The sequence below is a fragment of the Myotis nattereri genome (assembly GCF_964212035.1).
Source record: "Myotis nattereri genome assembly, chromosome: 11".
Taxonomy (NCBI): domain Eukaryota; kingdom Metazoa; phylum Chordata; class Mammalia; order Chiroptera; family Vespertilionidae; genus Myotis; species Myotis nattereri.
In genome coordinates this window covers 68806330-68831716 of record NC_138086.1, presented here as the reverse complement: position 1 = coordinate 68831716, position 25387 = coordinate 68806330, and the positions used below count along the sequence as shown (strand labels likewise).

Genomic DNA, 25387 nt, shown 5'->3' with positions numbered 1-25387 from the left:
AGTGGAAAAGAGAGAAAAAGACAGAAAACAATATTGATGTGAGAGAAACACATCGATTGGTTGTCTCCTGCACATGCCCCGACCAGGGCCCGGGACCCGGAGGAGCCTGCAACCGAGGTTCATGCCCTTGACCGTAACAGAACATGGGATCCTTTTCTTTGTACCTATGTGTAAACTCTATTTCCTTTTATATTTTTCCTTCCTATTTATTTTAGCCTCTTTTTCAGAATAGAGAATTTCCTCAAAAGTCCCTTGATTTTGGGCTGTAGGGCTCTACAAAATTACCTAGAAGTTCTGTGGGGTTAGTGTAGGGGGTGATGAGAGAGTTCAATAGTGGTCATCTTTACCTTAGATTGATCTGGCTTGGCTAATTCCCCGAAAGTCTCAGATTTGGGGATCTTTAAATTTTTCCCTTAGGCAGATCAGAGTTTTCAAAAAGGATGTTCCAATCTCTAGAGGGAGGGTGTTCACCTAGTTTCCAGCCCTAGAAGAGAAGGAAAGCATGGGGAAGGAGGAGAGAGTAACTAAGTATGTAAACTTTCATCCATCCCTATTTTCAACATAGTGCCCTGCCCACAAATGTGTCTGGTATCTCTCAAGAATAAACCTCCAGTCTTACTGGTGTGATGAGGCCCTGTGATGAACTGCATAGAAGTGAAGAAAGCTTCTTAAATAGACTTCAACAAAGTGTCTCTGTTTTCAGTCTCATCTCCCCAACTTCAGAAAACATCTAGCACTAGTAATTTCTGCATCTCTTTCAGCTCACTCCACTGCTGACTCAGGACCCAGTGTTTTGGTGTGTGCTAGGTTACTTGCAACTCATCCTTCTGCTTTCCAGTTTCCCAAATGTTGATGTTGTCATCTGTCCTGTTTCCGTGGGTCTTTTGGTTTAGCCTTTTTAAAAGACCCTTTACTGTCTTTTAGTGAGGTTTCAGGAAGGAGTAGCAGTTGTTCGCATCCAGTCCCCCATCTTTAAAACCTGACAACTTCTCAGTTACCAATTAGAACTCAGCTCAGATATTGCCTCTCAGTCTCCCCGTTCAGATCAGGAGTCCTTTTTTGTGCTGCCATTGCACTTACCTCATTCCATTATAATTATCATGTCACTAGAGGCCCGATACACGAAACCTTGCCCCGCCACTGTGGCTTCATCCGGAAGGACATCTGATCTAATTAGCATATTATGCTTTTATTATTATAGATGAGTCTCTATTAGTCTGTGAAGTCATTCACTTGAAAGCTGTGTATTATTTGTCTTACTGTCTCTAGCACTTGCAAGAAGCCCGTAACATAATAGGTGCCAGGAAATACTTGTTAAGTGAATGAATGAGCATGGATTTTAGGATCATGAAGAAGAGACACTTTTCCTGACTTAGCCTATCCTGAAGAGATTATACTGATTTAGGATTTAGTTACAGTGCTACTTTATTTTTAAAGCCAAGAAAAACGGTAAGTTGGTCTTGGGTTTGTTTGTTTTTAAGAAGAGGTAATTCATTTTCAGATTCTCTTGATGGTTGATGGTTACTCAATTCCTGTTTGTTTTTGTCCTTTTTATAGAATGTGAAAGAGGAAAATTATGTTTTATGATTGTCTGTAAGGAAGTACTTACAGGGAGCTCCATTCCCCCTTAATACCAAGGATTATGACTTTAACAGTGGACTAAACTGAAGTCCCTTCTTTCCTCTCTCCACTATAATAGGTCCCCCAGTTATCTAGCACTTATTTCAGATGCTAATGAAATGTTGGATTCTTCCTCACTTCTGAATATATATTGTAGTATTATGTCCTCCTCACTTGAAAAATTAAGCATGGCTTTATTTAAAAATTTGAAAAAATACATACTATATATTCCTTACCATCAAATAGACCTTGGTTTTTTTCAAAATGGATAAAAATTCCTTGCAGATGTAAAACCTTGATTTCTCCTTACTAAGCAACTCAAAATCCACATGTTCTCTTCCACATATTTTCTCTTTAGAGCTGAAAAATTTTTTTCTAAACCATAGTGGGTCAGTGTTTATTCCCAGGGAGTAGCTGATGAGAAAGGCCCTTGGGGAAGCATTCATTGTCCCTTCTAGCCTCTCCTTGCTTAGCCAACATTTTTCTGGACACCACTGTGACCATACCCACATGTCCCTTAAGTAAAAGTCAGCCATTTTGGCTAACTCTTCATTTTAAAGGTGTCAGTGTGGCCAATTATAGCACACTTTGGTAAACTGAAAGAGCCTATGAACCAGGAAAATGTGAATAATTGTCAACCCCCCCCCCCCGCCCCCAAGATTCATCCATCATCAGATCAATAGCTAATTGAGAACCCTTAGATTAAAATCCAACTCGCTGGAAGTTGGCTGGCATATGCAGGAGGACGTATATTTATACCCACTCCTTCCTCTAACACATACCCTGGCACGTTGTTTTAAATAGATCAGAGGAATAGAACATTGAAAATGAAGGCAGAGTTCAAATATTGATGAAAGTCTTACAAAAGCTGGCAGCATATACAATTGCCCTTTTATGCTTTTACCTGTGTATATGCTTACACATATGTATTCACATGCCATGCATATTCATATATCTAGAATTGGTTAAAAAAGCATTGACTATTAGGAAATCAAATTTTTATTCTCTGCATATACTGATTCTTCTATAGCTTACAAAACAGTTTCATATCTGTTGCCTTATTTGATCCTCATGTCAACCTATGAGCTAGGCAGACCAGCTATTGTTCCCATTTTACAGATAAAGAATGGAGCTTGGAGGCAAGTTATACCACTTGCTCAGCTTCATCCACCCAGACCGTGTAGTGGCAAAACTGAGAGTAGAGACTAATTGTCTTTTTTAGACCTTGAATTATTTCTTGACAGTGACATGTTTTGTTTTTTGTTTTTTACTCAACCTGAAGGAAGATGCATTAGATACATGGTTGGTACTTTTAAATTATTTCATGAAAACCAAGTCCCTGCTAGATTTGCTGATCAGCAACAATTGCACATCATTTATCCCTGATCATTTATTTGTTCCCCAACTTAAAAATATCTTGGCTGGATGTGATATGTAGAAAAGGAAGGAGAGAAAAACATAATGAAAAGCCACCCCACATTAAATAACTTGAGAAATCTGTTTTCTAACTCATTTTTGTAACTAATATTTAAGATTTAGGAGTTTCATTTGTTAGCAAGAAATAACCTATTACTTCTTTCTACATTAATTCCTAGTGATATCATACATTAGTTCATTAGATCTATCTAAAAGATTTGTTTTGCATTCCTTATAAATAATTTGTGGGCGCACAGACATTGCAGAATCAGGCTTGGTATTACCACACATTATTTATGACCATATTCTTCAAATATAATCTAACCTGGAAATTGTGTGTAGATTTCACATTTACATAGTTAATGTATGCATTGTCTCTGCCACACAGTAAGAAATGCTTACCTGACAGGCTGTGACCTGCATAGTGTAACAGGCACTATTCCTAATTTGTCAAAGATTCAGAGCATAAATTATGGTTTTCTTTTCAGACTACTTACTATTCAGTGCCATTCTATTTGAAATAGAAAAGATATCCAGCAACTTCAGATGAAATTTGAGATTTCTCCTCATATTTTGGCTTTGTTATCTAGACATAATTTAGAATAATTCTCATTTGTCCTTGAAATAACCTTTCTCTTAACCCCAAACTGAATCAAATAAATCTTATATGTTTTTGAAATAACCTTTTTCTTAACCCCAAACTTTTGTAAAATTGTCAATAAACAAATACAAGTCTCAAAGATAAGATATGAATCCTTTAAAAATATTCCTTCGATAGGAAATGTTTCCGCCTACAAACAGGGGACACAAATGGGCGTGTGTAATAGGCTTTCTCCCTCGGCAAGAGTGAAGCTCATTATGTGATGGAGATCTCCTTTCTGATTACACATTATTTTAAGATCTTAAACACAGAACTCAAAGATTCTCAGTGGTTTTCATAGCCTTGAGATATTTTTGGGTGCAATTTTCATCCTTTATAAATTTTTTCACCTTTTAAAATAGCTAATGAACCCCAATTTTTAAAGCATTTTCTGTAACCGCATCTGTTGCTAGGAGAAGAGCAGAAGAAAAAAAATGACAGCATCCTAAGATCTATAACCTTGACAGTTTCTGTTGTCCTGGAAATGTAAGACTCAGGGTTGTCATCAAGTCTCATACAGATCTTCACCCATTATAATGTGCAGAAGTGCCTGAGAATTTTTATATGTCTCTAAGTTTCTTTTGGCCTTAGAAGCCAGATATTGAGCTGCAATCTCTAAGCAATTTGAAAGCAAGGCTTGGTATCTATTCCCCATAGAACATAGCATGAAGCTTTTTACTTAGAGGGTGCCAAAGAGCATTTCTTGAACCAACCATTGGAATGCTAGGCAAAATCATGGACTTAGTCTTATAAATTTTCAATTATCATCACTTTGTTGAGGTCTTTTATTATATAACTAGAGGTCTGGTACACAAAAATTTGTGCATTCGGTGGGGAGGGGGTCCCTCAGTCCGGCCTGTGCCCTCTCACAGTCTGGGACCCCTCAGGAGATGACCACCTGCTGGCTTAGGCCCGCTCCCCGGGGGATTGGGCCTAAGATAGCAATCAGACATCCCTCTGGCAGCCCGGCAGCCCTCGGGGGATGTCCACTTGCCAGCGGGGAGCAGGCCTAAACTGCAGTCAGACATCCTTAGTGCTGCTGAGGAGGCAAGAGAGGCTCCCACCACCACCGCTGTACTGGCAGCCATCAACCTAGCTTGTAGCTGAGCAGAGCTCCTCCCATGTGAGAGTGCCCTGACCACCAGAGGGCAGCTCCTGCATTGAGCGTCTGCCCCCTGGTGGTCAGTGTGTGTCATAGTGACCAGTCATTCCCAGTCTTTCTGCTGTTGGGGTCAGTTTGCATATTACCCTGTTACTATATAGGATAGAAGCCTGGTGCACAGGTGGGGGCCAGCTGGTTTTCCATGAAGGGTGTCCCGGATCAGGGTGGGGGTCCTGCTTGGGTGCCTGGCCAGTCTGGATGAGGGGATGATGGCTGTTTGCAGCTGGTCACACCCCCTTCAGGGTGGGGGTCCCCACTGGGGTGCCTGGCCAGTCTGGGTGAGGGGCTGAGGGCCGTTTTCAGGCTGGCGGGTGACTGAAGCTCCCAACCTCTTCTTTTTTTATTTTTGTTTTTTATTCTGAGATTTATTTACCTTCTATGGCTGTCACTGGAGCTGAGAACCAGCTTTAGCTCTGAGGCTCAGCTCCAGCTCTGAGACCTTGGCTGCTGAAAGCAGGTAACTGGGCTTTGTTTAGCTTCTATAATTGAACCACTGTTGCAACTACAGCTCTGAGGCCCGGCTGGCTCAAAGCAGGTTTCTCGGGATTGTTTAGCTTCTATAATTGCAACATTGTTTCTTAGACTGAAGCTCAGAGCCCAGCAGCAGTGGGCAGGGAACCCTGGCTTCCTCCTTCATTGGAGCAAGAAAGCCTCCTGTTTGCTTCAGCTGCCTGGCTGCTGGCCACCATCTTGGTTGGCAGTTAATTTGCATATCACCCTGATTAGCCAGTGGGAAGCATGTCGGAGGTACGGTTAATTACCATGTTTGTCTATTATTTGATAGGACTAGAAGCCCATTGCACGAAGATTCGCGCAATAGGCCTTCCTTCCCCTCGCTGCTGACACCGGTTTTCCTCCGGCACCTGGAACCCAGGCCTTTGGTTTGGCCACAGCGAGGCTCGGCTTTTCCGCTGCAGCTGCAGAGAAGCCAAGCCTCTTCAGTCTTTAGTTTTCAGTCTTCGGTCTTCACTCCGTGCAGGCGTATGCAAATTAACCACCATCTTTGTTGGATTAATTTGCATAGTCATTCTGATTGCCTGGTGGGTGTAGCGGAGTGACACCAATTTGCATGTTTCTCTTTTATTAGTGTAGACTAGAGGCCCGATGCATGGATTCGTGCACCAGTTGGGTCCCTTAGCCTGGCCTGCGCCCTCTCGCAATTTAAGACCCCTTGGGGATGTCGGAGAGCCGGTTTCAGCCTGATCCCCGCAGGCCAGGCCAAGGGACCTCACCGGTGCACGAATCTGTGCACCGGGCCTCTAGTATGCACATAAGATCTTTGGTTAATCTCTTCCCACCCTTTCCCCTCTCCCCTTCCTGCTGAGATTCATCAGTCTGTTCTATGTTTCCATGCCTGTGGTTTCCGCTCCTGCATTGAGCATCTGCTCCCTGGTGGTCAGTGCACATCATAGCTATCAGCCAGTGGGCCTGTTGGCCGGTTGCTTCGGCTTTTATATATATAGATACTGTGTTAATCACCTGATCTCCCAACCTTTAAGAGTTTATTACATAAAGAAAGAACATTAAGTATATTAATGAAGAAACATTAAGTGAAGGTATGAATTAAATAAGAAAGAGTTAATATGTATTTAAAAGTGCTAGATGTATTAAAGTGTTTTAATCATCATTGTGAGTACATTAGTATGAACAAAAGATAAATACCTTTATTGAAATGGCAGGTTAAAAACAACAATTGGGAATGTGTTTATAAAATATGAGTTTGAGTAGGAATGAAGATGGAGTATTTTGGTACTGCAATCATAAAGCTAGGAAGTATTTTAGGGGAAAAGTGAGCTTATTCTTGACTCATAAGATAGACTCAAAACTTTGGTTTTTATTTACCTATGTGGGTAATTCCAAATTTAAATTCACTTAAAAATAAGGCCTGGGAATGTTCATCCTATGTAGTGATTGGAAATATGAAAGTAACACCTTATAGGATACCCTGTGAAACAAATGCTGTTGGTTTACTTCATTTCAAAAAGTGCCAGCATTCTTAAAATAGTTTTATATTGTGACCTTGATTACTTTGGAGTCTTTGTCTCTGCTTTAGTTGGTAAAACAAGAATTGCAAGAATTCTTGTATCTACATTTTATATGGAAGGTACACTTTTTAAATCCCTGCTTGGATATTTCAGATGTCATTATATACTTATCCCTGAAGCCAATCCAAGCCTTTAAATGGGACTGGCACTCTGATTTCATAAGGAGACTTGCAATTATACCGGTACTTAGAAGCCTAGTTTATTTTCCTAGGGATTTAATGCACAGCACTAACATTATTTTTTACTGCTAAGCAAAATGCTTCTCCAAATTTCACATTTGGGTATCTTGAATTTATGTGACTTTTATAACATGTCTATATTTAAATTAACTTAAATTCTTGTGAACCTTGGTCTAAAACTAAATCCTATATGTGAAAATCCAAATTTATAGGAAAAGACTAATTAGAGGATTCTTCTAAAATAGTAGTTCATTAACTAGCAATCTCCTTTTGTTCACTTAATATTTGAATGCCCTCATCTTTTCAGGAATGTATGCATAGCATATGTTATAAGGCAAATATCAATTTTATTTTTATTTATTTGGTCATATCTTAATTGTACTTTGTTACTGTAAATGATAATTTTAGCACTTAATAATTTTTGAATGTTTTTTTCTCTACAAAATTTTTTGAGAATGTGTGGCTGAATTTTGAATTTGGTAAATTGTTTCTGTTATTTCTTTTCCCTCTGAATTTGTGAAAGTTACTGATCTCTCATATGCTCTTGCCTTTGTATTCTTAATGTCATACACAGACAACATTTTCTCTAAACTGCAAACGTGGACCAAAAGGAAACCTGACTTGTATTTACTTTGTTTCTCATTCATTCAGTAAAATCAGCAGATATGTATTGACCACCTACTATGTGCCATGAATTATGCCAAGCCCCAGAAATATGCATTGGTGAACAAAGAAGTGGTCCCTGTCATAGAACCTGTATTTTTATTATTATTATAACAAGAGGCCTGATGCACAAAATTAGTGCAAGGGGCTCGGCCCTCACAGCCCTGGCTTTGTCCGGAAGGTCATCCAGAAGGATGTCCGAAAGGTCGTTTGGCTGTCCTGTCTAATTAGCATATTATGCTTTTATTATTACAGATTATTGTGGCTACCATACCTGCGAGCTTATTGTATACCAGGCCAGTGTTTTATGTGAATAATTTCTTTAAATCTTCGTCACAACTCTATGAGCTAGGTACTATTATTGGTGAGGCACACAGCAATTAAGTCATTTATTTATGTGATTTACCCCAATAAGTAATCAGATTTAAACTAAGGTGTTCATATTCCAGAGCTCATGATCTTGATCACTGTACTATACTTCCCACAAACAAAATAATTATAATTATGACAAATGACATGGAGAAGTGAAAGCTATAATGAGCAGATACAATAAGGAATTTGATTTAGTCTAGAAGATAATGAAGGCCTCTCCTAGGAAGACATTCAAGATGAGACCTCAGGGATGACTAGGAGTTGCTCTATGGAAGAGAATTCCTCCCCCCAAAATAATTGCACAGCTTATGCAAATGTCCTGAGGTAGGAAATGATTAGGTTGTTAGAACTGAAAGCAGGCCTTAGGCTGTAAATGTGATAGGTTGATGAAGGAATAATGATAGAGCAGCATGTACTATGGAGCACTGGTCTCCCCTCACAGAGGCACATTTTGATGAACAATAGAAATTTGCCATTGTTCTAAATATAGTTGCTTCCTATATAACCAGATCTACTCATAAAAACACATACTGTTAGTAGACAGGGCGTGATTTGAAAAGGAATATCCTCAGCTATGTGATTCCCACTTAAGGATGAAGGAAACTGGAGTATTTGAATCTATAAACCAGTTACTTAAGGTGGATAATTCTGACATGATTTTAGTTTGTTATTACTGTTAAGGTTGTAACCCGTGGATGTTTTTATTGCTCTTGTAAATTGCAACTCTGTTGCTAGGTGTGGTGGTCACGGCAACCTATGACCTGTGAAAGGCAGGTAGAAAGAGGGGAGAGGTCTGCCTGCCACTAATGCTCAGGAAATGGACCCTATGACAGAGAATGGCTAGAGGCTCTGGGCCCGGCAGGGGACACTGACATTGGAGTTTTTCTTAATTGGAACCCAGTGACAAATCTGGACAGCCGACGCTGGGAACCTAGAGAGAGAGGGTGGTTTTGTTTGGAGCTCTAGTTGGGGGTGACTATGATATAACCTTCTTGAGAGCAGAAAACATTTTTTGTTCACTGCTTTCTCCCCAGCGCCTAGAATAGTGCCTGGCATTATAACCAGGAGGCCTTGGGAGCAGGTACCTAGGTAGAAGTCTGAAGTCCGCTGAGACAGTGTGGAAGGGAGAAAGGAGCTCCCTAGGGATGTCCCTGTGGGGAAAGGGTCTCAGATCTGCCTGGCAATGAAGGAGAGACATAGGGTCTCAAGAATCATGGTTGATCCCCAAGATCCACATTTGAAGAGGCAGCTAAATTCTAAATCTCCCTGGATGACAGGACCAACATAATGTCCTTTGTCCTTCCTGACTCTAGGATTAGTTTAAGAACAGAGAGAAGATTGACTTTATGGGCGCCAGGATGACTGTACGCCTCCAAGCCATATTCATGGGGATCATCTAAGCCCTATTATTGCCCCTGGTTTACACATGAATAAACTGCAACTTAGGGAGGTTATTTAACTTACCCAAGGCCAATACTATTAAATGGTAGCTACATTTAAACTTAATTGTGATTTCTAAGCACATGCTCTTAATCACAACACTTTATTGCTTCTTAAGATACATCCTCGCTTTCAAGTAGCTGTCGGAACAAGACAGTAAGCTACTAAGGGCATCGCAGAGAGGTATACCTGACAGCAGTGCTGGTTCAGAATTGGTTCTACAGAGGCAGGGAATTGTGGGGTCCAGGGGTGGGCGATCAGAGATGTCCTCACACGGGAACCAGAAAGGCTGTCCAAGGGCACAAATCACAGTGCATGTAGAAGCCACACACAAGGATTCTCATCTGTGACTTATTAGCATAATTAATGATTTGTTGTTTTCTCTCAAATGAAAATTAGTTTGTCAGATGTAGTAATTGAGGAAGCTAATTGCACACAGCAGCACAGGGCCTGCCCCAGGCAAAATGGAATGTCTTTGGCTTTGATTTGTTGCCTCCTTTCTTGGCAGCATTTCCTTCCCTTCACAATTCCTTTATAGACCCTCGCATGCCCAGGATTTTTATGCTGCCCTTATCTTTTCCTTCCAGAAGAAAATTGATGTAATAAATGAGTTCATAATAGGGTTGGCTGGTAATTTAATAAATTATACTGCCTGGAAATTTTTGTGTTTACAAAAGGGGTCTTGCTAAATGTGACATGGTGTCCTGGAGCGGATCCTTATGCGGCAGGGGGAGGACATTATCTGAAACACTGGTAAAATCTGAGTGTTAATTCCTTAGTATTGACACATGTACCGTGGTTGTGTGAGGAGTTACCATTAGGGGAAGCTGAGTGAAGGGTGTGTGGGAACGCTCTAATGCTGTTTTGGCAACTTTTCTTGTTAAATCTAAAATCATTCCCAAATAAAACATTTAAAGTAGCAAAAGGACCTGAAAAAGAGATCAGTTACTTTTCAAAGGAATAAATCTCCAATTAAGAATTGCAGGCATGTGGGTCACACCATATAGGTATGTAAGGATGACTCTGTAGCTATATACCCATTTACTGTCTACAAACGCTTAGCATATTTAACCAGTGAATATTTCTGTTTCGTAAATTTTGTATGATATGAATTGTATTCAGGGTAAGAAGATTGTATCTATTCTTCTCACTGCTATAAGTAATGCTGAAAGACAAAAAACAAACAAACAAAAAACAGGCTGAGATTTAAATTTGCAAACCCAGAAGCACACAGCCATTTTTTTTTTTCCTTTTTAGGGAAGGTTGATTGATTCCAGAAATCTGAATTAGGCAAATATTAATTGATGTGCTAGGAGATGAGTAATTTAGAAAAAACAAGATCACTAAATTGCTACTGTTTTACAAGATCAGAAGGAAAACAGATTCACCGGGCTTTTAAATACTCACATAGGGTTTGTTCTTTAATGGAAACATGGAAATCAGTGGTCTTTATAACTTAATTTAAGCAATAAGTGCTTGAGTATATACATTCAGTTCAGTGTTCCAAAAGAATAACTCCAGGAACATTAAAATTAGATAAAGAGTTTAGAAACACGATTTCCCTCTTGGAAAAGGTAGACCAACTAGTTGGCACTGTGTAAGACTGAGAGACAATAGAAGCTTGTTCTATTATTTATACAAATTGACTGGTTTGGCAGTTCTACAGCGGTGAGCCATAATGAACTACCGAAAAATGAAAATGTGATTTCTTTAGCATTGTACAAAAATGGAATATTTGCAGGCGGAGAATGAATGCCCAAGCTCTGTCAAATGGCATTCCTTGTTGCTACTTTATCCAGAATGTAATTCAAACAGTGTACGTTTTCTGGGGGAAAATTGTAAATATGGGCCGTCATTTTTATGCTATTAGTCATGGTCTGTGCCTTGTAATTCCAAAGGAATTTTAAAATATTCATTTTCCATGACTCACTTTTCACTTTTAACTCACTGTTCCTCGGCCTTTGTTTGCAATAAAGGCTCTCTTTTAGCTACGCTCCTGAAACTGGATGATTTGTTCATGTCTTCCCAGCAAAAGGGAGAAAAAAAAATCATGAAGCATATAATCCAACTCTAAAATGCCTAATTTTGTGATTAATTGACTCAGTCTCCTTTGCTCTGTTAGTGAATCCCTGGTCTTAGTGATAAATTCTTGACTTTGAATATTTGTACCTTATATTTTCATCAACTCCCATTTATCCACAGTGGGTTTTCTCTAATACCATTGTGTGGAATTCCAGGAAAGATCTTTTTAACAAAAACCTTTCAACTTTCCCAGCCCCAAGGGCTTGTTAGTCATAGAGTGAACTCACAAAAAATGTGAGTCAGGCAACACAACTTTCCTGAAGCGGAGACTTAGCTTGAGCCGGCAGGGACCATTTATGCAGATATCTGCTGCAGAATGTGTGTGTGGGGATCTTTCCTCCTTTGCCCAAAGCAATGCAGGAAGCTGGTTATGACTGATCCATAGAAACTGACTTCAATAGGAAATGCTCTTGGCATTAGGGGGTATTATGTATAATTAAACTGCTAGACATGAGCCAAATCTGAAATATTTTTCGTAGTATAAATGTGGTATTCAATGTGGTAAACAGAAGGTTCAGTGCAAATACTGTAATTTTGATATGGGCTGAGTACTTACAAACCTATTATATACCAGTGATTCTCAACCAGGGGCAATTTTGCCTTTATTCCCGGGGAACATTTGACAGAGTCTGGAGACATTTTTTGTTGTCATACCTGACATCTAGTAGAGACCAGGGATGCTGCTAAACGTTCTGTAAAGCACAAGACAGCCCCCAACACCAAAGAATTATCCAGCTCCAATATCATTAGTGCTGAGGTTGAGAAATCCTTCCTATACACCAGCTTGTGAATGACTCGACCAGAACCATCTCGGAAAATGCATTATGTCATACAACATCCCTTTAGGTAAATAGGAGAATCCCACCTCACTGAAAATTACTTTTTCTGGTTTTTTGTTGTTGTTGTTAGTGGGAGTTAAATATCCATGCGATTCTTATCTACTAAGTACAGTGACACATCAAGGGGGAAGGCGGGGCAATCCCCATGAAGGACCAACAGAATAAACTTTTAATTTTCACGAATGGGTTTTTGGTTGGAGAAAGGACTAAAACAGCCTGCTGATAGCGGTGGTTGTAACCAGAGTGGAAGATGTTGCCAAGAGGGAGGATGAAGCATCCTGAGTCACGGGGAAACAAGTAATAGTGGTGTATCTGTTCAGACCAGTCGTTTCCAAGCCTGACTACAAGTAGCATCTTGCGTGCCTGAGCCCCGTGCCCAGAGATTCTGAATAAATTGGCTGAGACTGGGGCCTGGCACACTATATATTTGTAAAGCTTCCCCTTTCTAGGATCACTAGTCTGAATGGTTTAGAATTTGCCTTTTGAACACCCTTCACACAAAACATATTATCCATCTGGCCAAATGGTTACTTGTCCTGCTGCTCTTGCTGCCTGTTTCTATCTCACATTCCCATGTCTTTCCCTGAAAATGCACCTGCCTGAGTGTTATCCTTGGTGGGAAGTTTCGTATTTCTCATGTGTCCACTGTCTGTTTTTTATTAGCTGGTAAATGGTTCTTCTTAGACTTGTGCTGAAAGTTGTGCGATTCCAAAATCGGGCTCACTGGTGACAGAACTGGTGATATCATCAAGAATCCCCCTTGGACACTCTCTCTAGCAACACAGCAGCACTGGAAGCAATACTGGCATCGACTGAGTATGCTTCTGTGTTAACCCAAGGGCGTGTATTTCTAGGTGAAGCGTGTACAGAAAAAAAAAAATCAGCTTTCACCTAGACAGCATCCTAAGCATTTGGTCTTGTTATTTCAATACTGTAATTTATTTAAAAACAAAAAGGCACACATAACTGCTTTTGCATGTACTTGTAAGAGTTGTAGTTTTGCCTGCAGAGGGCCAAAGTGCTATGCTATAAATATGCTGGATAGTTTAAGGGGACTTTCAATTAATCATTACATCAATAATTTAATGTGTTTTCTTTCATCTAAATGCACCCTTAGGCAGGTAAGAGAAGCACTACTTACACAAAAGGAAAATTACTCTCTGCCTGTGCTTAAAGTTGCATAAGATGCAGAAATGAAACTTTGGTTTAATTGAAATTCGGTTGCAGTTTGAGGCTACCTACTACATTCTTTTTAATAAAGCATTGACGAATGGCAGTATTAAAAAAATACTAATTAAGCTCTGTTTTCTGGATATTTCAAGCCTTAAAACACTTCTTTTTGTCTATTTTAAATTTAACCTCAAGAAAAAAGAGGTATACCCAATTCACATCTTAATAATGATTATGCGTCTTTAATAATGTCCTTAATAATGATATATGTCTATCAACCATTAGGTTATCTACAGCCTTCTAGAATATATTTCAGTTTTATTTTTTAATAACAGCTTCATTGAGATACATACCATAAAATTTGCCTCTAAGTATACAATTCAGTGTTTAGAAAATTTACAGAGTTGTGCAATCATCACCAAAATGTCAGAATATTTTCATCACCCCAAAAAGACACCCTGCATCCATTAGTAGTCACCTCCAATTTCCCTGAGAATGACTAATCTACTTCTTGTGTCCATGGATTTGCCTGTTCTGGACATTACATATAAGTGGAATCATACAACATGTAGGCTTTTGTGACTGGCTTTTTAAACTTATCATGTTTTCAAGGTTCATTCTCGAAAGGTTTGTGTTATAGCATGAACAGTACTTCATTCCTACTTACGGCTGAACTAGAGGCCCAGCACATGAAATTTGTGCACTTGGGTGGGGGGTTCCCTCAGCTGGGCCTGAGCCCTCTTGCAGTCTGGGAGCCCTCAGGGGATGTCTGACTGCCAGCTTAGGGGAGTCTGACATCCTTAGCGCTACCGCAGAGGTGGGAGAGGCTCCCGCCACTGCTGCTGCGCTCACCAGCCATGAGCCCCACTTCTGGCTGAACAGCGCTTCCCCTGTGGGAACGCACTGAGCACCAGGGGGCAGCTCCTGCATTGAGCGTCTGCCTCCTGGTAGTCAGTGCACATCATTGCGACCAGTTATTCTGCCATTTGGTCAATTTGCCTATTAGCCTTTTATTATATAGAATTAGAGGCCCGGTGCACGAAACTTTTGCACTGGGGGGTGGGGTTCCCTCAGCCCAGCCTGCCCCTCAGTCCGAGAGCCCTCCTCAGTGGATGTCCTACTGATGGCCATCCTACTGATGGCAGCAGAGGCTTGGAGCAGGTGTCCCGTGTGTGTGTGTGTGTGTGTGTGTGTGTGTGTTAACCGCCATCTTTCTTGGCAGTTAATTTGCATATCGCCCTGATTAGCCAATGGGAAGCATAGCGAAGGTACAGTCAATTACCCTTTTTGTCTTTTATTACATAGGATGGTATTTCCTTGTATGGATGTACTACAATTTAGCCATCCATTGAGGGACCTTTGGGTTGTTTCCACTTTGCCTGTTACGAATAACGCTCCTAGCAACACTTGTGTTTATGTTTTTTCTGTGAGCATATGTTTTCAGTTCTGCAGGGTATATATACTTAAAAGTGGAATTGCTGGGTCATACAGAAACTCTGTGTCTTGTGTACTCACGACTGTAAACCTTCTTTAGCCCTACCCTGTATTAATTGACCATATAAGCATGGGTTTGTTTCTGGCTCCTTATTCTGTCCCATTGATATGTGTCTGTTTTCATGCTGTTTTGATTAGGATAGCCTTGTAGTATGGTTTGATATCAGGTAGTGTTATACCTCCAACTTTTTTCCTCTTTCTCAAGATTGCTGTGGCTATTCAGGGTCTTTCGTGGATTATTTACTCCAGTTCTGTGAAAGATGCCATTGGTATCTTGATAGAGATTGCATTGAGTCTATAGGTTGTTTGGGGGTGGTATGGACATTTTAATGATGTTAATTCTTCTATCTGTGAACACGGTATATGCTCCCACTTCTTTATATCTTCTTCAGTTTCTTTCTTCAGTGTCTATAATGTTCTGAGGACAGGTCTTTTATATCTTTGGTTAAATTTATTCCTAGGTATTTGATTAAATTTTTATGTAATTTTAAATGGGATTGTTTTCTGAGTTTCCCTTTTTGATAGTTCATCATTGGAGTATAAAGATGTAACTGATTTTGAATATCTATTTTGTATCCTGCTACTTTAATGAACTCATTGATCAGTTCTAATAAGTTTTTTTTTTTTGTGGAATCCTTAGAGGACTCTATAAATAGTGTCATTTCATCCACAAATATGGACAGTTTTACTTCTTCCTTTCTAATTTGGATGCCTTTTATTTCTTCTTTTTGCCTGATTGTTGTGGCTAGGATTTTTAGTACTATCTACACTAATAAAAGAGAAACATGGCAATTGGTGTACGACTGCTACCCTTTTCATTGGCTAATCAGCGAGATATGCAAATTAACTGTCATCCAAGATGGCGACCAGCAGCCAGGCAGCTTGAAACTAACATGAGGCTTGCTTGCCTCAGTGACGGAGGAAACCAACGTTCCCCGCCTGCGGCTGCAGGCCTCTGAGCCTGCAGTTTCAAACATTGTAACAAATACCGCCAGACTTCAGCCAGCAGGATCGCAACATTGTATGCAAAGGCCAGAAACCTACTTTCAGCAGCGGAGGCCTAAGAGCTGGAGCCAAGCCTCAAGCTAAATCTGGCCCAGAATAAAAAAAAAAAAAAAAAGGAAAAAAGGAGCGGTTGGGAGCTTCAGTCACCCCCAGCCTGAAAACAGCCCTCAGCCCCTCACCCAGACTGGCCAGGCACCCCAGTGGGGACCCCTACCCTGAAGGGTGTGTGACCAGCTGCAAACAGCCATCATTCCCTCACCCAGGCTGGCCAGGCACCCCAGTGGGGACCCCCACCCTGAAGGGTGTGTGACCAGCTGCAAACAGCCATCATCCACTCACCCAGGCTGGCCAGGCACCCCAGTGGGGACCCCCACCCTGATCCAGGACACCCTTCAGGGCAAACCAGCCGGCCCCCACCCGTGCACCAGGCCTCTATTCTATATAGTAAAAGGGTAATATGCTCCCAGCACCGGGATCAGCGGAGCCGTGAGGCCTCCTGGCACTGGGGTCAGCGTGACAGGGGGCAGCGCCCAAACCCCCTGATCGCCTTGCAGCTCTGTGTGTGACAGGGTGCGGCACCCTAACCACCCCCCCCCCCCCCACGGGCCCTGCTCTGTGTGTGATGGGGTAGAGCCATAACCTCCCCATCGGCCCTGCCCTGAGTGTGAGAGTGGCGGTGCCCCAACCCCCTGATCGGCCCTGCTCTGTGGGTGATAGAAGGTGGTGCCCCAACGCCCCACCCCCACCCCCCCACGGGCCCTGCTCTGTGTGTGACGGGGTAGAGCCATAACCTCCCCATCGGCCCTGCCCTGAGTGTTACAGTGGCGACGCCCCAACCCCTGATTGGCCCTGCTCTGTGGGTGACAGGGGGAGCTCCCCAACCCCGTGATGGGCCCTGCTCTGTGCATGACAGGGTACGGAGCCCCAACCCCCCTGATGGGCCCTGCTGTGTGCGTGACAGGGGGCAGTGCCCCAACCCCCCTGATGGGCCCTGCTGTGTGCGTGACAGGGGGCAGTGCCCTAACCCCCTGATTCGCCTTGCTCTGTGCATGACAGGGGGCAGTGCCCCAACTCCCCAATTGGCCCTGCTCTGAGCCCAACCAGGGGCTGCACCTAGGGATTGGGCCTGCCCTCTGCCACCCGGGAGCAGGCCTAAGCCAGCAGGTCGTTATCTCCCGAGGGGTCCCAGACTGCGAGAGGGCACAGGCCCGGCTGAGGGACCCCCCCATACCCCCCGAGTGCACAAATTTTTGTGCACCGGGCCTCTAGTATTAAATAAGAATGGTGAAAACGGACATCTCTATCTTGTTCCTGATCTTAAAGGAAACTTTTAGCTTTTGCCCACTGAATATGATGTTGGCTCTGGGTTTTTCATTTATAGCCTTTATTACGTTGAGGTATGTTTTCTCTATTCCCACTTTGCTAAGAGTTGATTTTATCCTAAATGGGTGCTAGATTTTATCAAATGCTTTTTCTGCATTTATTTATATGATTGTCATTTTTATCCTTTATTTTGTTTATGTGGTGTATCACATGTATTTATTTGTGGATAAACGTATACTGACCTTGCATCCGAGAAAGAAATCCCACTTAATCATGATGTATGATCTTTTTAATGTATTGATAAATTCAGTTTGCTAATTTTTTTTGAGGAATTTTGGATCTTGCAAGGACATTTTTAAATAAATGGAAAAAAATAAATTTATATCCCTACTGAATGCCTTTATACTAAAATAAAGTCCAGATGAATATAAAAACTTCCCCCAAATGCATGCAAATATCTGTTAACTGAATTTAGAATGGGAAAGAATTTCTAAGCATGAAAACACTAGAAAAATTTAAAGGAAATTATCTCTCAATAAAGTGGGGGAGGGGGAAATAAAAGATATGGTGAAAAACTTACATAATTATTTAAAATATTAAAAATAAAAAATTTTAACAATAATAAAGAAAATATGATATAGCTACATAGTGGAATATTAGTTAGCCTTTAAAAATCTTATAATATAAAGCAATATAAAGATTTAATGCAATATTTATTAAAATACCAGTGACATTCTTCTTAGAATTAGAACAACTAATCATAAAATTTATATGGAACCTCAAAAGACCCCGAATAGCCAAAGAAATTTTGAGGAATAACAAAGTAGTAGGTATCATGCTCCCTGATATCAAAATATAGTATAAATCTACAATAATCAAAATAGTATGTTATTGGCATAAAAACAGATATGTAGATCAATGGAATGGAATGGGATGGGATGGGATGTAATAGAATAGGATAGGATAGGATAGAATAGGATAGAATAGAATAGAATAGAATAGAATAGAATAGAATAGAATAGAATAATAGCTCAGAAATAAATGCTCACTTTTAGGTCAATTAATCTACTACAAAGGAAGCAAGGATATACAATGGAATAAAGATAGTCTCTTTAATAAGTGGTGTTGGGAACACTGGATAGATGCATGCAAAAAAAAAATTGGATGATTTTCTTATACTATATACAAAACAAACTCAAAATGAAATAAAAATTTAAATGTAAGACCTGAAACCATAAAACTCTAGAAGAAAACATAGGGAATAAATTCTTTGGCATTGTTCTTACCAATATTGTTTTGGATATATCTCCTTGGGCAAGGGAAACAAAAGAGAAAATAAACAAATAGGGCTACATAAAACTAAAAAGTTTTTTGCATAGAAAAGGAAACCATCAACAAAACAAAAAGGCAACTACTGAATGTGGGAAGATATTCCCATATGATACATCTCACAAAGAGTTAGTATCCAAAGCATATAAGGAACTCATACAACTTAACATCAAAAAATCCCCAACAAACAACCTGATTAAAAAATGGGCAGAGGACCTTAATACGTAGACATTTCTCCAAAGAAGAGACATACTGGATGCAGACTGTGGAGTTTCAGAGGGAAGGCAGGGGAGGGTGGGTGGGTGGGAAAAGATCAACCAAAGAACTTACATGCATATATGCAAGCCCATGGACACAAAAAATAGGGTGGTGAAGGCCTGCGGTGGGGAACAATGGCAGGCTAGAAGAGGGCAATGGGGGGAAAGGAGGACATATGTAATACTTCCAACAAGGACGTTTTTTTTAAGTACAGTAATTTGCAGATGAAAAGGAAACAAGAATCTTTGCAAGTGAATTGATTCCTTTGAAGATCAAATTTACCAAACTCAGACTACCTCTCTCTTTCCCCATGTTCCACATATTTAGTAACATTTCCTGGAGGGTCCCTAAGCACAGGCATGCTGATATTACACTAGATTAACGTCAGATTGCTGATTAATGAATATCCTTCCAACTGTGAATGGACAAAGCACAGTAACATACCAGACCTCACTTGTAAAGCAGGAAAGAAAGACTGGAAAAGAAACCCAGCAGGTTAAGCACATTGCCCTTAATTTAAAAATGATTCTTTAGGTAAATCTGTGAGCATTTCATAAAATAAACAATACACTTGGGTAGGCATGGTAACAACTATATCAAAACCACTTTTTATTCCTTTTTTTGTAAACTGGATATCCATATGGCACATTTGAAGCAAACTGTGAACCTCAAAATATAGTTTTGATTTTTCTCATTTGTTCAAGTCATTATGGCAGGTGCCTTATGGGAGATAATGTTTTTTTAATTAACTATTCCTACTATTCCAGAAGCTTGAAATCTATTTAGGTAGACTGTATCTGAAGAGTAAATATTCATATATTCAAATAATAATAATTACTATTACCCATATTGTCATAGGGAATCTGAAGCCTAGAGTGATTAAAGGAGTTGTGCAAAAGTCAGATAGCTCATAAGTGGCAGCTCACTATGTTCAAATGTTGATATTTCTGACTCCAGAGACTCAGAGCTCAGCACTTACTACAATACACACTCAATTCTTTATATATATATATATTTTTTTTTTTTTGATTTTTTACAGAGAGGAAGGGAGAGGGATAGAGAGTTAGAAACATCAATGAGAGGGAAACATCGATCAGCTGCCTCCTGCACACCCGCTACTGGGGATGTGCTTGCAACCAAGGTATATGCCCTTGACCAGAATCGAACCTGGGACCCTTCAGTCTGCAGGCTGATGCTCTATCTACTGAGCCAAACTGGTTATGGTCACACTCAATTTTCAAATGGCTTGGGCAGACAGTTGCTCTAGGAGTTCAGTTAAAATTAGAATAGGGCATATTCTTTAGAAGTCATAACAACAAGCCCTAGCCAGTTTGGCTCATTGAATAGGGAGTCAGCCTGTGAACTGAATGGTCCTGGGTTCAATTCCAGTCAAAGGCACATACTTTGGTTGCAGGCTGGATACCCAGCCCTGGTCAGGGTGATTGTGGGAGGCAATCAATTGATGTGTCTTTCTTACATCAATGTTTCTCTTTGTCTCTCCCACTCCCTTCCATTCTCTCTAAAAATCAGTGGGAAATATCCTCGTGTGAGGATTAACAACAACAAAAAGTCATAACAACAAAGTCTATTTTAAGCTCTGAATATACTGATCATAATGAATTTTCTTTATTTGGTAGAATCTTTAGAGCTTTTCAAATGATAGATTATAATAGCCCAAGGGGATTTTAAAATTACTGATTTAATAGGGATTCTTGTTGCCAAATTTGCTCTAGAAATCTATGCATCTCCCAAGAAGTTGATAAGTACTTATTAGAAGCTTGTTTAAGAAATTTGGTCTACTCTCTGGAACAATGAACAATGAGGATATTTTTAAAACTCTTCTGAAAAATTAGTGCTAATTATAGAAAATTCAGTGCAAGTTATTAGCACCATAGATTTGATAGACTGCCCCCAAAAGAGAGCTATAAATTACATAAAATAACAATTCTGAAATTAAATAAGGCCTGTCACTATATATAATAACTGTGCATTTTCATTTTTATAAGAAAATAAAAATATATTATGGGTTAAATATTTGAAGGACATGACCTCTAGTCTTTCAACTCTGAGTTACTGTGATTTTAGGAAATTTTAATATGTATTTTAATATTTATATTTAAATGTATATGCATATATTTATATTTAAACTATGTATTTATTTAAATATACACATATTTAAATGGGGATCAAGCCTGCAACCCGGGCATGTTCCCCAACTGGGAATCGAACCATGACCTCCTAGTTCATAGGTCGATGTTCGACCACTGAGCCATGCTGCCAGGCAATACATTTTATTTTAAATATTCATATTTATAGGCCCCTAAAAATTTCTAATGATGCATCTCCTGTAGAGTTGGGTATTTTTATCTTTAAATCTGAGGATTTAAAAGGTTGGTAAAGAAAATGCACAACGGGGTGAGGGTGAGGGCATGATTGGGGGGGTTGGCAATGGGAGGATAAGGGCACATATGTAATACCTTAACCAATAAAGAAAAAACAAAGAAAAGAAAATGCTGCAAGTGATGATTATCTTTCAATATGCTCATTGTTTCCCCATGGGGATTGGGCAGTGGTGTGGCTGAGATTGGCATTCGGTGCTCTTGAATTTGGTAGAGAATAGAAGAGATGTGTGGGGTCTTGCAGGCTGTTAGAGTGACACAGGGACTGCAGTGAGCTGACTAGAAGTTGAGGGACTCACTGAACACTGTGGAAGAAGGGATCAAGGGAAATGATATTTTTAAAGATAAATTCCAGGGAACTGCTGGCCAAGTGACCAAGGTTCCAAATGGAAACAGGAAAGTAGTTTGTCCTAAAGAAGTTAAATGAAAGTGCTTAACTATGGACTAAAGGGTTGGAATAGAGAGCACAAGCCAGAGAAGAAGTGAATTTGACTATCAGGCCCATAAAGCAGGCTGTCCCCTGGAAAGAGATTAAAGGCTACCATCAAATTTATGAATCGGATCAATGACAATTTAATGTGATGGTTAAACACAAGGATTCTACACTCTGTGTGGATCTGAATCCTGACTTTACCACCAGGTGTCTGACATTAGGTAAATCACACAGTAGTTCTGTGTCCCAGGAAAATGGGGATAATGGTATCTACCTTGGAGGGCTGTTGTCAGGATTCAGTTAATATATGTGGAGAACTTACAACAGTGCCTAGCAGGGAGTAAATTTCAATTCATCAAAGAAGTGTTATAATAATAGTAACAACAATATATAAGGTTTATATATACGTATACCAGTCACATTATTACTACTCCTTTGGATTTTCCCATGCAGAAGATTTCACATGATGACACTGAGCACATGGTATGCTCTGCAAGTCAGTCTCTAACTCTGGAGCCTTTTCTTCAAACATTAGATAATGAGGACATGTAAAGGCCCAGTGCTCTGGTTGAATTGATGAAGCCGGGAGCACTCCTTGCTGCCCCTCCCCTGACTCCCGTGGAGACCCCTGGGCACCACTATGGAACACATTTTGAAAACTACTGATGCAGAGGAAAGGATCCAAGGCTTGAAATCAAAACCTGGAGTCAGCTTCTACCTGCCATTAACTGTTTGTGTGACACTGAGCAGGCCCTCACTATGCCTCAGTTTCCTGATTCATATGCTGTAAGAGTTACACTAGTTCAGTGGTTCTCAAACTCTGCCTCTCTAAAACCCTGAGAGTCCCAGAGAAGTGCGCCAGGAAGTTGGGGGAATGGGTGATGGGAAGCATGCTGGATGAGGAAAGGGAACCTAACAACTTCAAAAGCTAGGACTTCTCTGTATCATATATTGGAATTCCATAATATTTGTTTGAAGAATGAGAACCACTGCTGAAGAAATTTTCACTAGGTAATAAAAGTTTCCTTGGTTTCAGTTATTCTCTAGTTTCTCAGAAATTTATTCATTGAACCAGAGTAGCATAAGAACATGAATGAAAGCAACAAATCCTAAATATGAGAAACCTGAGTAATAGGGAAAGCAAGAAAGTGGACTATTCATAAGGTGCTGTGCAGTGACTGAGATATTTGAATATCTCTGATACCAGGGAAAAGGCAAAACCTCTGAATTTTATCTAGATATTCTTGCCTCATTGTGTTTATGGAGAGCATAGACTGGAATAATGACAAGGAGAAATCTCTATATATAAAAGACTAAGTGATCAAACGACTGGTTGCTAGGGCATGCACTGACCACCAGGGGGCAGACGCTCAATGCAGGAGCTACCTCCTGGTGGTCAGTGTGCTCCCACAGTAGGAGCACCGCTCAGCTGACCAACTGGTGCCAGAGGCAGGGCTCAAGGCGAGCGCAGCTCGGAACTGATTGGGCGCAAGCCCACGGCAGGTGCAGCAGGGCCGGGATGAGCAGGAGCAGCAGGCAGGAGCAGCAGGCAATGTTGGATTGCCGGCCACACCAAGGGACCCCACCGGTGCACGAATCCATGCACCTGGCCTCGAGTATTACAATAAGAATACTATACAGATACAATCAGAAGACAATTAAAAGGGACAATTATTTAAGCACTATACATTAGAGGACTTTACCTGGTGGTTAGTAGTTTCAGAAAATATGTCCCTTTCAAAGAAAATGTCAAATTAAAATTCTACATTTCTGATCTCTATGCTGTTAGAAGTGTATGCGAGCTCAGATGCTCCTGACTTGATTGCCATTTTAACAATGAAATGTTTTGAGGTAAATCGAGTTCACATGTTCCCTCTGGATGTAAAACCTATGATTGATGAGTCTGCAGGCCATCCTTGTAGCTTGGATTGGCCCTATATTTAATCTTCCTCAGCTTCAGCTTGCTAAGAGCAAAGCAAAACCTATAAACATATGTGAATATAGACAGGGAGAGGTAGCATCTGTTTATCAGCAATTTTGATAATGATTAACATTTAACAACAAGGGCTGATTACCCTTATCTCTTTTACATATGGTGTGAGTTGAAGGCTGGCCACTGATTTTTCTCTCCAATTATGACTCCCTTCCACCATTCAGACTCGCGATTGTGTGTGTGTGTGTGTGTGTGTGTGTGTGTGTGTGTGTACATGTGCACTAAAGTATGATATTTTAAGTTTCATTGCTGAAATATGTTAGCTTGGAGCAACTTCACCCATTAACACTTCAACATGTATTAGTTTATCAGATTACTTTCTGAGAGCTGGGTCCTAGGAGACTTGATACTGGTGATAGTAATAATTCAGTGGGGGATAGAGATCAGAAAAGCCTGCAGCATGAAGGAGGAAGGTATGTCCACATGGAGACCATGAGCTCCCATTGGCCCCACAAAGGACAAGATGTTGACTGAGTGGTGCACATGTGGAGGGGAAATGCAGAGGCCAAACTTTGCCTTCTTGTGACCAAGCACAGTGCCTTGCACATAACCCATCCTCAGTAAGTGATGGTTGAATCAAATTACTTTTGCCTTCGGATAGTTTTGTCTAGAATAAAGTTGAGATTTAATGTTAATATATTTTAGTTATTGAAAAGATCAGGTTTCTTAAATTAAAGCAACATGATTTTCTGTTTTGAATTTGTTTCAATAATACATTTTGTGCCAGAAAAACCATTTTTAAGGAAAAACACTTTGAATATAAAGCATAAATAATTCTTCCTTTGTTAAGACAGCTCCTATTATAGCCATTGAATAACACATCTGCTACAAGGATATTATTATTATTTTTTTACCAATCTATGTGCACAGCTCTGATTAGAGGAGGTAAAAGATACATATCTCCTTCAAATGGTGAATTAGACCCAGTAAAGGTATATTTTATTATCACAGATTTTGTAATTATGAAAACTTCGAATAGCCCTCTTTTAAAAAATACTTTAAAATATAATTCTCCTCTCACCTCTCTATATGTTATGGTGACTGTTGATTTCAGGACAAAAAGTGCATTAAGAGCATCTTTTTCCAGTGTTAATATCATTATTGCTACAGAAAACATTTTATATCAAGGCCTGCTGAAGAAGAAATTTTAACAAGCACTTTTTCCATGCTTTTTCTTCTATCCAGGATTTGCTCACATCTGTGGTTTTCAAAGTAAGCCCACAAATGGTACAATAGCTTTACAAAGTATAACCAGAAGATAATTCATAACCCAGGTGCCTTAGTTTAAGCCTTCACTCTATTGTTAATTTTTTTCATTGTTCAGATGTACTAATGTTTTAAAAAATCATGTCCACAGAATAATGAAGGTTTTAAAAGTTAAAAAATACATAAGTTATCACCAAACTTATTATAAGACTTGGATTAACCTTTTCCTTTTCATTTCCAGGGCTACAGCAACACACAGGGGCCAGATTATCTTCAAAGATGCTTTAGCCCAGCAGTTGTGTGAACAAGGAGGTAAGAA

General features: G+C 40.2%; 1 protein-coding gene across 1 annotated transcript in view; it reads left to right on the top strand.

The window, feature by feature from the left end:
• RELN (reelin) overlaps window positions 1–25387 on the top strand; it is a 432712-nt gene that overhangs the window by 144749 nt on the left and 262576 nt on the right. Inside the window, exon 4 of the mRNA XM_081101781.1 lies at window positions 25310–25380. Within this exon, the coding sequence (XP_080957907.1) occupies window positions 25310–25380 (71 nt within the window). The remainder of the gene's footprint in view (window positions 1–25309; window positions 25381–25387) is intronic.